The sequence below is a fragment of the Acomys russatus genome, chromosome 3, assembly GCF_903995435.1.
Source record: "Acomys russatus chromosome 3, mAcoRus1.1, whole genome shotgun sequence".
NCBI lineage: Eukaryota > Metazoa > Chordata > Mammalia > Rodentia > Muridae > Acomys > Acomys russatus.
Genome location: NC_067139.1, coordinates 20,156,086 through 20,170,045, shown reverse-complemented (window position 1 = coordinate 20,170,045; position 13,960 = coordinate 20,156,086). Strand labels below are relative to the sequence as shown.

At 46.7% G+C, this 13,960-nt stretch overlaps 1 protein-coding gene and 1 pseudogene across 8 annotated transcripts in view; one reads left to right on the top strand and one right to left on the bottom strand.

Annotated features, from left to right (window-relative positions):
• Positions 1–1,665: 1,665 nt before the first annotated feature.
• Fars2 (phenylalanyl-tRNA synthetase 2, mitochondrial) overlaps positions 1,666–13,960 on the bottom strand; it is a 406,536-nt gene continuing 394,241 nt past the window's right edge. For all 8 annotated transcript variants that reach the window (XM_051170062.1, XM_051170076.1, XM_051170069.1 and 5 more), the window contains one exon: positions 1,666–1,960. In XM_051170062.1, coding sequence (XP_051026019.1) covers positions 1,822–1,960 — 139 coding nt within the window. In that variant the 3' untranslated portion in view covers positions 1,666–1,821. The remainder of the gene's footprint in view (positions 1,961–13,960) is intronic.
• On the top strand, positions 2,854–4,143 carry LOC127210420 (acidic leucine-rich nuclear phosphoprotein 32 family member E-like; annotated as a pseudogene).

Sequence of the window (13,960 nt, the reverse complement as noted above, 5' to 3'; positions counted from 1 at the left end):
GCTCCTTGGTTGGCTGCCTCAGTTCAGTGCTCACAAGCTTGTGTGTTCCAGACCTCCAGACAGAGTTAAGGACCCCAACTCTTAACTCTGATGCCCACGCCATATACCATCTCAAGAAAGTGCCAGATGCAGGGGTTCACAGGAGTCATGTGACAGCTCAGTGTCTCCTCCCTCGGTAGAAAGAGAAATCTTAGTAGGACGTTCATTGCAGAATCTTAATGTAAAAGGGAAGTGGCCTCTCTGTTTTAGGTACTATTTTAGGTTTCCATGACTACCCCATCCCACAAACTAGAAATGTATTTTGTCACAGTTCTGGGGGACAGAAGTCTGATGTCAAGCATTGAGCAGATCTTTGTTCCCCTGTCTTCCATGGCTTGTTGGCAAGCATTGGGAATCCCAAGCTCATAGATAGCTGGGCTGGTTTCTTTTGTTTTCATGTGGTCCCCTTCTCAGAAGGATACCAGCCATTTTGGAGCAGGGTCTACTCACCCATAAGATGTCCTCTTAGCTAATTATATCTGCAACAAGCCTGTTTCCAAACACAGCCACACTCTGAGCAGCTGCCCACCCCCTACATGCTTGCTGATAATGGCCACCTCTCATCAAATATTTATCTCAGCACTCAGGAGTCTTCCATCAGCCTCCAGCATCTTGTCAGGCCTGGAATCTGATTATTAAGGCTGGTCATGAGTGAAGCAAGCAGACTACAAAGTGCCCAGGATAGAAAGGGGGAGACATCAAAGCCCTGTGCTCTCCCTTAAAGGTCGCCTTCCTTAGGAAGTGGAGGCATCCTGCAGGGAACAACCTGGGGAGTTGGCCGACCTGGCCCTCTGTGTGTCTCCTAGACTGAGGGCAGTTCTTGGTCCTTACCTTCCTGTGCATTAGGGCAGAAGGCAGGGAGGTCCAGTCTCAGGGCCAAGGGGCTGGCACCCCGCCCCCACCCCGGCCTCGGGTTTATGAAAGCAAATAGCTGCCTTGCCTAGTTTAGAGATGTGACTCTCCACTTTCAAGGGAAGCCCTGGCATTTCATCAGTGGCCTCTTTGAAGCCTGCCCTTTGCAAAACAAAGAGAAGGGAGAAAGGATGGCAGGAATTCAAAGGCTTCCTGGACAGGCTTGGGCTGGGGATGATGATCTGGTTCTAGACCACTGTGAAAAAGTGAATTCATCACGAAGCAAGTCACAGGCATCTTTTGGTTTCCCAGTGCATGTGGAAGTTAGGCTTACCTCATACTACCTACCCTCTGTGGGGTGCACATTACCTTTATGTTAGAAAACCCATATATTTATTTACCCCAATTAAAAAACTGCTAAGACATAATAATTTGAGCTGAAAGAAAATGGGGATGACAAGCATGCTCAACACAGGTTGCCACGAACCTCCACTTTGTCAAAATGTAGGATCTGTAGCATACAGCCAAGGAAGCACACAAACACTAGGCATGTCTGCGCTAGCTCCAGTTCCCGAGGCTGGTCTCTGTGGCTTCACTCATTACATGGGTGGAAAAGCCTGTCAGGTGAGAATCATGCCTGGTGCTTAATGGAACCCAGGGACCAATTAACCACACGGAGAGCCATTGGGCCAAGCATCTCTAAACAAATAGCAGGGAACTCCAATCAGTGCCTGCTTTCTCCTTCCCCCAAATAAAAGACAAATGCTATGTCAATGCTTCTCCAAAGTGATTCTTTATTTCCTGAAACTCCTAAACCAGACCCATTTGTCAAACAATGACAGATGCTCCAGTTCACAAACTCTGTAGTTTCCCCACCTCCAGTGAATCCTGGAGCTCCACAAAAGCTGCTGCCTGGGTAAAGCCATGGCATCAGAATCGGCCCTCCACACCCAGAAGCTGCACAGCGGCCTCCTGCACAGCCTGGTGGACACTGCTGACTTCCCTCTGGGACAGTGTCCGCTCCATGTGGCGGTAGGTGATGCGGTAGCAGTGGCTGGTCCTGTGTGTCCTGGAGAGGACAGGGAAATGCAAGTAGGTGAGTGAAAAACATGTCTGCACATGGATGGACAGCAATCCGGCTTATTTGTGTATAGAAGCTGCTATGTCACAATGGTATAGTGTCAGCTGCTATGAGCATACCTAGGAGCACAGTAGCCAGGCTTCAGTCATATGTCATCACGGAAGTACCACTTGCCACTAAGGTCCACATCTTTTGAGTGTGTGAGAAGGTGATAGAGAAACAGCAGCTTGAATAGTGGAGACGCTGGTTCCTTTATGCTGTGTGCTAGTTTGAAAGAAAATGTCCCCCACAGGCTCCCAGGGAGTGGCACTATTAGGAGTTGTGGCCTTGTTAGAGGAAGTGTGTCACTGGGAGTGGGCTTTAAGGTTTCAGAAGCTCAAGCCAGGCCCAGTGTCACTCTCTCTTCCTGCTAATCTGGATGTAGCACTCTCAGCTCTTTCCATCACCATGTCTGCCATGCCTCCTCCATGGTAACACTGGACTAAACCTCTGAACTGTAAGCCAGCCCCAATTAAATGCTCTCTTTTATAAGAGCTGCCATGGTCATGGTGTCTCTTCACAGCAATAGAAACCCTAAATAAGACTTGCTGAGATCTCACAGTAGCCATTGAAGGGGAAGGAGCTGCAGGCAGGCACGCATCTCTCTGTGTGGAAGTGTGCTCATTCCTGCGTGTGCACGCGCAGGTGTGTGGACTAGGAGGTGGGGGCAGCTGAGTTAATCCCAAGTCATCGGACTCCATTTGCTATTCTTTTCTTTCTCCCCCACACCCGGGTGGTAGTGGGTGGTTGTCTTTGCATCTCTTTTCATTTGTCTCCAGACCTTTAGAGGTTTTTTAGGGTTGGAGAGGGGGTGGGGGCAGGTGAGGGGAAAGGAGGAGGACATGGAGATGAAGAAGGTTAACCTGGAGTTGAAGAACAGAGCCCCAGATGTGTCAATGGGGAGATTGAAGGCCTGAAGGAAAACTTTAAAGAGCTGGAGTTTCTTAGTATGGCCAATGTGGAACTAAGTTCCTTGGGTCGGCTTCCCATCTTAAATAAATTGCAGAAGTTGGAACTTAGTGACAACATAATTTCTGGAGACCTAGAAGTCCTGTCAGAGAAGAGTCTGAATCTTACCTACTTCAATGTGAGTGGAAACAAAATTAAAGATCTCAGCACAGTCGAAGTGCTGCAAAATCTTTTTTAAAAATTTAATTAATTTATTCAGATTACATCTCAATCGTTATCCCATCCCTTGTATCCTCCCATTCCTCCCTCCCTCCCGCTTTTACTCTATTCCCCTCCCCTATGTCTGTGACTGAGGGGGACCTCCTCCCCCACTATATGATCATAGATATCCAGTCTCATCTTAACAGCCTGCTTATGCTTCCTCTGAGTGCCACCAGGCCTCCTCATCTGGGGGTGTGGTCAAATATGGGGCACCAGAGTGTGTGTCAGAGTCAGTCCTTGACCTTCACACAACTGTGGAGAATATCTTGTCCATTGGCTGGATCTGAGTAGGGGTTCAATGTTTACTGCACGCATTGTCCTTGGTTGGTACAGTAGTTTGAGCAGAACCCCTGGGCCCAGATCTGCCTGTCATGATGTTCTTCTTGTAGGTTTCTAGGACCCTCTGGATCCTTCTATTTCCTCATCTCCCATACTTCTCTCACCTGGAGTCCCAATAGGAAATCCTCACATCTATCCAAATCTCCTGGTAAGTGAAGTCTTTCATGGGACATGGCCCTTGGGCTAGTGTCCTATTAAAAGTGAGTATATATTGAAAAGCCTTGACTAGTTTAACTGTGAGATCAGAAACCTGGAAGATTACAGAGAAAGTATTTTCAAACTGTTCAGCAGATCACATGCTTGTATGGATTTGATCAGGAGGACAATGAGGCTCTAGACTCAGAAGAAGAGGATGATGAGGATGGAGATGAAGATGAGGAAGGTGAAGAATCTGGTCCACTAGAAGGATATGAGGAGGAAGAAGAAGATGAGATGAAGCTGGTTCAGAAGTGGGAGAGGGAGAAGAGTAGGTGGGCCTCTCATACTTAATGAAAGAAGAAATTCAGGATAAAGATGATGATGATTACATTGATGAAGGGGAGGAAGGGGAGGAAGAAGAGGGTCTGTGGGAAGAGAAAAGGAAGTGAGATGCTGAAGATGATGGAGAGGAAGATGATGACTAGATCCCTCAGGAGGAGGATGCCTGACACCCCTGTGTGGGCAGGGCAGCGATCACATTGTCTTTGTTTCTTTATGTATGATAGCCGTCCCTATAGGAGATGATGTGTAACTTTTTATAGGAAAAGTGTGGTTTCACTATTTTGGCCTTATCATTCTGATTAAAATTTGCAGGTGTGCTGATCATAATGTAGGTTGAAAAGAATTTTTTTTCATCATTCCATTGTGAGATTCTCTAGCATTGTATTTAGAGTCTGGATTTTTTTAATTCATGTTTAATGTACTAGACATTTTTAGCCCATAATTAAAACATGGATGCTTTTATAGAGGTGTAGTTTGATGCATTTCATTCATAATGTCTTAAATTTATCTATAAATTAACAAGTTACACTCAGCTGTAATTGAAATGGCAATAATTTCTTGAATGGTAAAGCTGATTCTTTTTTAAAAGAGGTGATCCAGATATCATTAATTTGAAGGCAGTTTTTTGGGGTAGGGTGAGGACACTGGCGGGCTTTCCGGTCACAATTTTGAAAGCAGAAGTGGAGTGAGAGGGTTCTCTTCAGCGGTGTAGGTCATGGACCTGGAGGTTCTGTTCTGTGATCCAGTTCAAGGCTTTACGGAGCCTGATAATAATGTAAGTCCAGACTTGCAGTCAAGCCCTCCCCACTCTGGGTTTTCAAGACTGCTTTTCTTGGTTATACAGAGCCCTGGCTGTCCTCGAATGCACAGAGATCTGCCTGCCTCTGCCTCCCTGAGTGCTGGGATTACAGGTGTGCACCACCACAGCCAGCCAGTCAAGCCCTTTCTGTGGGTGACTTACAAGTGAATATTAGCCTAACATAGATGTCCTCTGATAGACTCCACGCAGCCAGGGATCGGGACAGATGCTAACTCACTGCTGGAACTCAGGGCTCGCTGGTGCAGCACTGAGAGTGGTATGGATGAATGGGGGAAGGGAAGGTCCCAGGGGGTTCAGGAGCCCTACAAGGAGACCATCAAGGCCAGTGGATCTGGACCCAATGGGGGCTGCTCACACTGTTGCACCAACCAAGGACAATGCATGCAGTAAACCTAGACCCCCTGCTCAGATCTAGCCAATGGACAGCTCATTCTCCACAGTTGTGGGGGGAGCAGGGACTCCTTCTGACTTGAACTCTGGTGCCCCCATCTAATCATTTCCCCTTTGTTGGGGAGTCCAGGTGGACACACAGAGGAAGGGGAAGTGGGCTATCAGGATGAGTCCTGATAGCTGTGGTCATATGGTGGGGGAGGAGGTCCCCTTCTGTCAGAGGTCTAGGGGAGAGGAATAGGGTGGAAGAGGGAGCTAGGGGATAACAGTCTAATCTGACTAAATTATAATAAATTAAAATTTAAAAAGATGTAGGGTATAGTAGGGGTGCCTTAGGTTACTGGGAACAGGTTCTAGAGAGAGCTAAGGGGACCTCAGCTCCTTCTTTTTTCACACCCAGCCATTGGGTAAATGAGTCTTTTTGATCATGTGCTCCTACCTGGTATGCTTTTATATGCTCAAAACTAATAAATCAATTGGTCATGGATTGAAGGCGATAGACTATGCACCCAAATAAACACTTCATCATTTCTCATAGTTACAGGAAGTAGATACATCCAGCTTCTTCTAATAGCAGTTATCACTTTAAAACAACCAAGAAAGACACAGAATGAGCCCTACACTCCTTTGACTAGGAGAGGGCATGGTTGTAGACTAGGATGATCCGGATGGTCTATGAATGGAACACATAGACCAGGAAGGCACTGATAGGGGACTTTCCTACTGTAGGGATCATTCAAAGGTGGTCTGGGCAGCAGGCCAGTGGCTGTGAAAAGAGGGCCCAGAGAGCAGGAAAACAAGGTGCAGTTCTGGGGTCTGGGCAGCAGGTAGTTGCTATAGCTTTCTATCCAATTCATAGGGTCCAGTGTTTGGGATAAGCAGAGTGGCAATACAACCTGGGCCTTTATAAGGCAAATCAAAATTCACTTTTATGTACTTCAGTTTCTTCCCTTTCTTTCTTTCTTTCTTTCTTTCTTTCTTTCTTTCGTTCGTTTTCTTTCTTTTTTTCTGAGTCAGGGTTTCTCTATGTAGCCTTGGCTGTCCTGGGCTCTCACTTTGTAGACCAGGCTGGCCTCAAACTCATAGAGATCTGCCTGTTTCTGCTGCTTCCCCTAGTGCTGGGATTACAAGTATGTACCACCACACCTGGTTCTACATTACAGTTTCTACTCATGGGAAAAAAATATAAGATTATCCATTGTTCAGTGACAGGGGTGTGTGTCCATCAAATTCTTTTGTTGACAAAATGGAAGAAAGTGGAAAAACAACACTTAAAATTTCATTGTCTTCTAATACTGGCTGATTGTAAAACGAGCTGGCTGCTGGCTAGAACTTGCCTTTTTGCCTTTTTGTTTTGTTTTTTAAAGATTTTGATATAAGTTTCTTACAGTGTCTTCTATTAGGAATTGTTCGTTTATAGACTGCTTTAGTCAGTCATTCAACAAAAAGCATCTTGCAAGCACTGAGCTGGACAGAGAGGAGCACAGGAAGAAAATGGACAATCTGTTCTCCAGCACTGGGCCAGCAGGCAGTAAGGGGCTGGAAGCCACATAGCAGTGAAGCCAGTTGTGCCACTCTGCATGCAACAGGAAAGTCTGAGTTTCTTCTTGTCAGCACATGGAATTTCCCTTGTTCACTGGCATGGTTCTGATCTCTAGGTACAGAGTTGAGCACTGCAGAAACCAGAAAAGAAATCTGGGTCACTCTGCCTATAAACAATGGACACAAGGCAGCCATGCGTGACCACCCTTGTCTGCTTCTGAGTGATTCAGGATGCATTGCTGTGCCAACAGCACCACTTTTGTGTTTTTCCCAACCAGCCTACCATCTATTCCTCCTTTTGGAAGTCTAGGCCAATGGGGGAAATGAGAAGCATGACTTACTTTCTCTTGGGTCCTGTTCCCTACTCCGCTGTGAATGCCAAGGCTTACCCAAGTCCAGATGCTCAGGCAAAAGCTGAGAGCTGGGATGGGCAATCCCATGTGAGCCATGGGGAGAGCTGGCAGGACAGTGAGCCAGCCAACAGAGAGGGATTCTGTTTTAGTGCCTCCTCCTCCCAGACTCCTAACTTTAGACCACAGATAAAGCTGCGTAGGAGTCAAGAACAGTCAAGTCTGGATCAGTAAAGAACTGTCAAGCTTATGCTTAAAAGGGCTCAGCACTCCTGGGTATGCATCCAAAGGAAGTTGTAATTCCTGTGTTGGGAGGATACCTGTACCCCAGGCTTACTGGACAATATCCATAAAGCCAAGATATGCATGACCACAAGCATCCATCATGGGATGGCGGGAAAGAGAACGCATGGGGAACACAAACTCAGTGGAATACTACTCAGTCTTTAAAAAGGTAAGATCCTGTCATTGCAGCTGCAGGGATAATCACAGAGGACATTGTGCTTTGTGGAATAAGACGGACACAGAAGGGCACATGGCGTATGCTCTGTTACGTGTGGAACCTAAAGAAGCTAGTCTCCAAAAAGAAAGAGCAGGGCTGCCAGAGGCTGGGGTGGGGATCAAAGGTCAACAGGCGCAAAGTTATGGAAGATGCAAGTGATTCATGGCAAAGCAGATGACTATGGCTAGCAATTCTGCCTTGATATTTAAAATCAGCTATGATAGAATGTTAAATGTTGTCAACACAAAGAGATGATAATGTTTGAGGTGACAAATATGCCTAACACCTTGATCGTTCTATCATTACACATAGCTCAAAATACTACATTGCATCCCATAAATATGCTTATTTATGTTAGTTTTAATGTGAAAATCTGGGCAATAAATATCTTAAAACCAAACAAAATGGAAAGAGCGATAAAGTGAACAGTTACTAGAGTACTGTGGAGAGTAAACAGTGCTCCTCAGCTCCAAGCATGCCACTGGGGATTTTCTGAAGAGAGAGAGCTGTGAGCCCTACTGGAAAGAAAGAACAATGGGTCAGAGTGCTGGTGAGGGAGGGAGGAATTCTATTATACAACCACTAGGCTCTCCGTGGCAACCAAACTAGCTCTGAACTTGAAATAAAACCTTTCCTCATATGCAGCCCAAGCCTCGCTCCTACAGTGTCTACAATCGTCTGCTTTTTCCATCTGTGACAGAGCAGCTACTCTGTGTTCTTGGATGGTATGCCTGACACCTCCCAGAATAGATCAGGCATGACCAGTGGGCACTGAAGACACTGCCTATCCACATAGAGATTACTCAGAGGAGAAAAGATGCTGTCCAGAAGAGTTCTACCAGCCAAGTAAGAAAGCTAGGTCCTTGGCTCTGTCTTCAACTGATTCGTGCTTGTTAGAGACACGAGTTTACATTGATGTCCCATGTCACAACTACTCTGCTCAAGGGAGAGAGTGAGGCTTGTTGAACCCAGGCAAGAGCCGTGAGGTGGCAAAAAGAAGAGCGAGTGGAGACAGCTCCATGTCACTTCCAAGAATAGATCGGGGAGCTAGCTGATGGGATGTGGGAGACCAGAGAAGAATTTTACTTTGCAGTAAGAAAAACCTGGTTCCAATTCCTACTCTCTTTGCTGTGAGGTCCAGGGCAGTTTGTGTGACCTCTTGTGCCTGTGGAGTAAGACCTCCATTTCCTTCTTAGGTCTCTGAGGACTGGAAGGGAGCCTATACAGCAGCTATGTCAGAGCCTGGCTCTCACAAGTGGATACTCAACACTATTAGCCCCTTATTGGTGAGGACACATTCTAACCCCCCCCCCCGCAAAGTGGCTGCATGATACTAGAGATAGAAACAAACACTACAGATATATTTTCCTAAGTATATATGTCTTTGATGAGATTTGACTTAAACTTTAAGCACATTAAGAGCCTAAAGCCACCCCCATTGCCATTTTCTGGCAGTTGGGAGAGCTGGCGCTGGGGTCACGAAAGTAGGTTGAACTGCCCCTGTTCCCTGCTTGCTGCAGCACTTGAGAGAGCGGGCTCTGCACCTTGTCTGAGTAGGAAAGTAGACCTGGCACTAGTGGCAGAGGGCATGGGTGAGCCAGCTTGAGGGTGTGTGAGAGAGAGCTTGCCTCTGCTGTGAGGTGGCCTGAAGGGGCACTGGAGGCAGTTGGGAGAGTTGACCCCAGGGGAGAGCACAGGAGAGCCCTGAGGTGGGTGATGCCCTCCCTCCCCCTTGCCCCTTTGCCACAGTCAGTAGTTGGGAAGGCAGCCCCCACCCCCACCCCGAAGGATAGTGGAAAAAAGCTAGCTCTGCCGCCTCATTGGCTGTAGCACTGGAGAGGAGGCCCTGCATCTTGCCTAGGCAACACAGTGGAGCTGGCTCTGATGGCAAAGTCACCAGTGAGCCAGCCCCAAGGGTGTGAGAGCAGAAGAGGTGGTCCAACCCCTTAAAAGCTGCAGCACTTGGGAGAGCACTTTGGGGGTGGCCCCAAATCTTGACTGGGCAGTACAGTGGAGCTGGCTCTAGAGGCCTGGGTACAGGTGAGCTGGCATAGAGGGCATGGGAGCAGAAGAGCTGACCTTGCTTCCTGCTTCTGGTAGTATTGGATGGCCCAGCTAAAGCAGTGGTGGAGAGCTCATCCTGGTGGTGCAGAAAAAGGAGAGGTGGTGTACTGACCAGCTCAGGTACTACCCAGGTCCAGATCAAGCACTCTTGAGTTGGCCCCAGTCAAAATCTATATCATGTGTGAACAGTTGCGACTCGTGAAAGGGCCAGTCCTGCAGGATCTTCATGACACAGGGTAACAACAGGATAACCAAGCGGAGTTCCACTGAGGACCCAATATTGATGTCACAGAAACCAGAGACTTCGAACCAGACTGTGACTCATTGCAATGAACATTTCCAAGTGAAGATGTGTAGACAGAGTGGTGTACTATGGGATACACTGTGACACACCATTGCTTCTATGATGAGATGTTTCCTATGCTCTGTGTGTGTGTGTGTGTGTGTGTGTGTGTGTGTGTGTGCATGTGCGTGCATGTGTGTTTTATTTCGGTGGGGAAGTTGCAAGAGTGAAGGGTGGATATGAAGGAGATGAGTGGGACTGGGGTGCATGATATGAAAACTCACAAAGAACCAATAACAATTTTTTAAAAGGAAGTTAAAACAGTGAAATGGAACAATTGCAACTATATAGCAAAAATTTTGCCATTGTCCCTACTCTTGAGCTTTGGGCCATTATTAAATTAAAGTCTACTTGACTCAAGGACTTTTATATCACACAGCTGATCTGATATCTGAGAAAGCTGCTAGATGATTGATGGGTGAGTTATGTATGTAACAAGGTTATGTTGGACAACAATGAGTGAGGTGACATAAAATTTCATACTGCTCAAACCATATGAATTAGAAAACTCTTGGAGTTTTAATCTTTTGGGTTATTGTTTTGGACTATTATTTTAATGTTTTAGATTATTGTTATTGGACATTGTTACTTTGGATTATTATTATTTTAATCTTTTGGAAGTGCTGGAAGTGAAACAAAAAGGAGGGGTTCTATCGCATGCACAGTCCTATTCTATTTTTAACCCACTTTAAAGAATCTGGAATCTGACACTGGTCTGCAGATAGCCAGAGCTATTCCTGATAAAGCACGAAGCACGGATTTGGGCCTGGTCTGAATAAATTGTCCAGATTCTACGTAAGCCAGATGACTGCCCCATTCCCTGCAATAAAAAAACCAGAGAGGAGATAGTGCAGAAACTGTGGTAATAAGACTTGAAGGGTGGGAGGTGGAGGCCAGGCTCATGAGCATGGGTAGTGACCAGCAAGCGTGGGCGAGTCACCTGCCTGGTCTTATTTTTCTTAGAAGTGAGAGGTGGGCTCTAATGTCTCTGAGTAAACAGGGAGGAAGGGAGACTGTGGAGGAACCTAACAACTGCATGGAAGGAAGTAGAGGGCTGAGTTGGGCACCAGCTGCACTCATTCCTCATGTGAGGGATATTAGGAGAATGAAGAGCAGTGGGCTAGCTTCACCAGCAGAAGTTACTGCTTAGAAGACCAATGCCAAGAGGCATCCTATGGCCAGTGGGTCTCCAGTCATCCAAAAGGCACTCTGGACTTTGTTTCCATCCTCATCTCCCCTCCTCCCATGGTTGGATCAGTCACTTTTACATAGCCATGGCCAGACACTGGACAGGAACAATGGAGTACATTTTTGTTTAGCTCATGGTTTCAAAGGGTTAGGTCCATGTTACGTGGTCCTGTCTGTTTGGTAAGAAGGAGGCTCATAGCATGGTCGATAAGAAGTGGAGACAGGAGTTAGAGGAAGGGGCCAGGGCAAGGCATAGCCCAGGGGACACAGGAAATCTTTTGGCTTTCATTACCTTCCAATAGTGTCATAATATAAATACATCAATAGAATAAACCAGTGATTAAGTCAGAGACCCTAGGAAATCATCCTCCAAAAGCTTGGCAACTAAGCCCTCAATATATGAAGCTCTGGGGGACATTTCCTATCTAACTATAACAACAGCTCAGCGGCCTGCTGCCTTATTTTCAGAACACATTTTCTTCTCGGTCTGGCGCTCCCTGGAGGCCCTTCTGAGCTCTGCCTCTCTGTAGTTCTCTGCTAGACAGGGAGCTAGCCTCAGACAAGTGTCTCACTGCCACTGCCAACGTGCTATCTCCCAGAGGGATTTCTGTTCCTTGGAGTCAGTCATAAGAAACTGGACCAGATGGCTTCTCTGACAGTTTCTGCCTGGGGAAAGACAACTCCCACACAGGCCATGGTAGAGGCAGGGCCAGCAGCTGGGAAAGAAGGAACTGAGCTGGGCTACCCCCACCAGTCCACTCCCTGGTCAGCCTCAGTCGGCAGCTTAAGAGCTCTGTAGAGACATTTTATAGGCAAGAAGTGCTTTTGAACATCAAACACCTGCCAAGTCCTCTGGGAAGTTCAAAGCACCCCCAGTTTTTTTTTTTCCTCTCAACACTCCCCATAACTTCTGGTACTCTTGAGCAGAGGCTTCTGCCAAGCAAGCTTGGGGAGGGAGGTGGAGTCCAGGCCTCCTGCAGGGTGGGGCCGAGGTTCTGGATCTTTGTGCGAATAAGACTGAAAATAACTACTTTGGGAAGTCTTTGAACGTCTCTATTACTACTGCTTCTCAGCTCAAGGCTCTGGGGCCAGCTTCTAGCCTGATACAGGTTCTTACTCTATAGTGCGGGTACACACTCACAGGGGCTTAAAAATAGTTGGTTAAGACAAACAAACAAATCAGGGCAATTGTTTCACAATTTCAGGCTTACTGTTAAAAACTGATCATACTGCATGTGCAGTCGGCGTGGCAAAGCCTTTGTTTTGGCATATGCAGAAAGGCTCAGGTGATGCACACATGATACATGTGACAACATGGATGAACACTGAGGACACAGCACTCAGTGAAACAAACTATACAAGAAAGGCCAGTATTCCATGACTGTGCTATGCAGAATGCCTAAAAGCCAAATATACAGACAGTGGACTGTCAAATATACAGAGAAGCGCAGTGGCTGGGCAGGTGAGCACTGGTTAGTGGGCACAGGGTGGCTGGGTGGGGAGATGGACAGATGTGATGGCTACAAAATGTGCATATGCTTAATGCCACTGACCTGCACACTGCAAAGCGGCAGAAGTGGCAAGTGCTGAGTAACTTCTACCACAATGAAAAGGGAAACTCAAGGAGCGTTGCCTGAAATAAGCCAGAAGTTAGGAATTTATATTATATTTAAACTAAAAAACAACAGAAATGCCAGTGGATGCCAGTGCTGGTCCACTCTGGGTTCTGCCATGCTCAGTGGAATGCCTCCAGAATTCCAGACAAAGTAGCCAAGGTACCCCATAACATCTTGCGGAGGTGATTTTTAAAATCCTCCCTTCGCAATACAGCAGGGTTTTGCTCCTATTGGACACCTTAGCAATCTCTTACACTTCTAACAAAGATGAAGAAATGTCTTCCTTTCAATTGTATGGAAGACTTGGAGGCGATTTTAGTTTCCTCTCTGGCCTAGATCTGTCAAAGCCAAGTCAACAGAGTCAGCTCTAAGCGTGTGCTGTTAGAAGGCTCCTCCTGATCATGACGACAGTAGTCACCAAGTCTATTACAGAAGATTTCTGGCAGGTAAAGTGCTACAGTTCCAGCTCACCCCATTGATCAGCAATTGTTTCTTCTGTGTAGCTGGTTGATCAGCAACTATTTATCCTGTGTTGAGGTATGCACTGTGGGAGACACAGGCATGTAAATGAGTTGCTTGATCAGTACATGAATATTCATGCAGCGGCTGCTCTGCCTAATATAATGGTAGTGTAGAAAAGTCCCAAAGCATCAGAAAGAAGGATGCCACTGGATAATGACATTGTGGCCAATGACAGACCACATACACAATCATACTCCTGGGAGTCTGTATCATATGATGACAGCATACCTACCTTCACTGTATGATGTTTGCACAATCACAGAACCATGTGACACTCATTTTTTAGAACACAACTATGGCACTTAGGGCACTATGGCACTATGGGCACCAGAGCTGGATAAATGCAAAAGTGGTGCAGAGGTATAACCAGTTTGGTAAAGCATGTGCGAAGTTCAAGAAGTGACTGCATCTGAGTCAGCAGTGTAGGTACAGCGGGCAGGGTACAGAGGTTATGTGTGTGTTGGGGGTGGGGTCACAGTGGTGGGCTCATGGTTCTGGCTAAGAAGCCTCAGACAAAAGCCCATACTTCAGCTACCAACCCCCCAAAACCAAGGTCAGACTTTGCTTCTATAGGAACCTTCCAGAGAGGTGGGTAGGTGTTATGGCCTGGATGTGAAATGTCT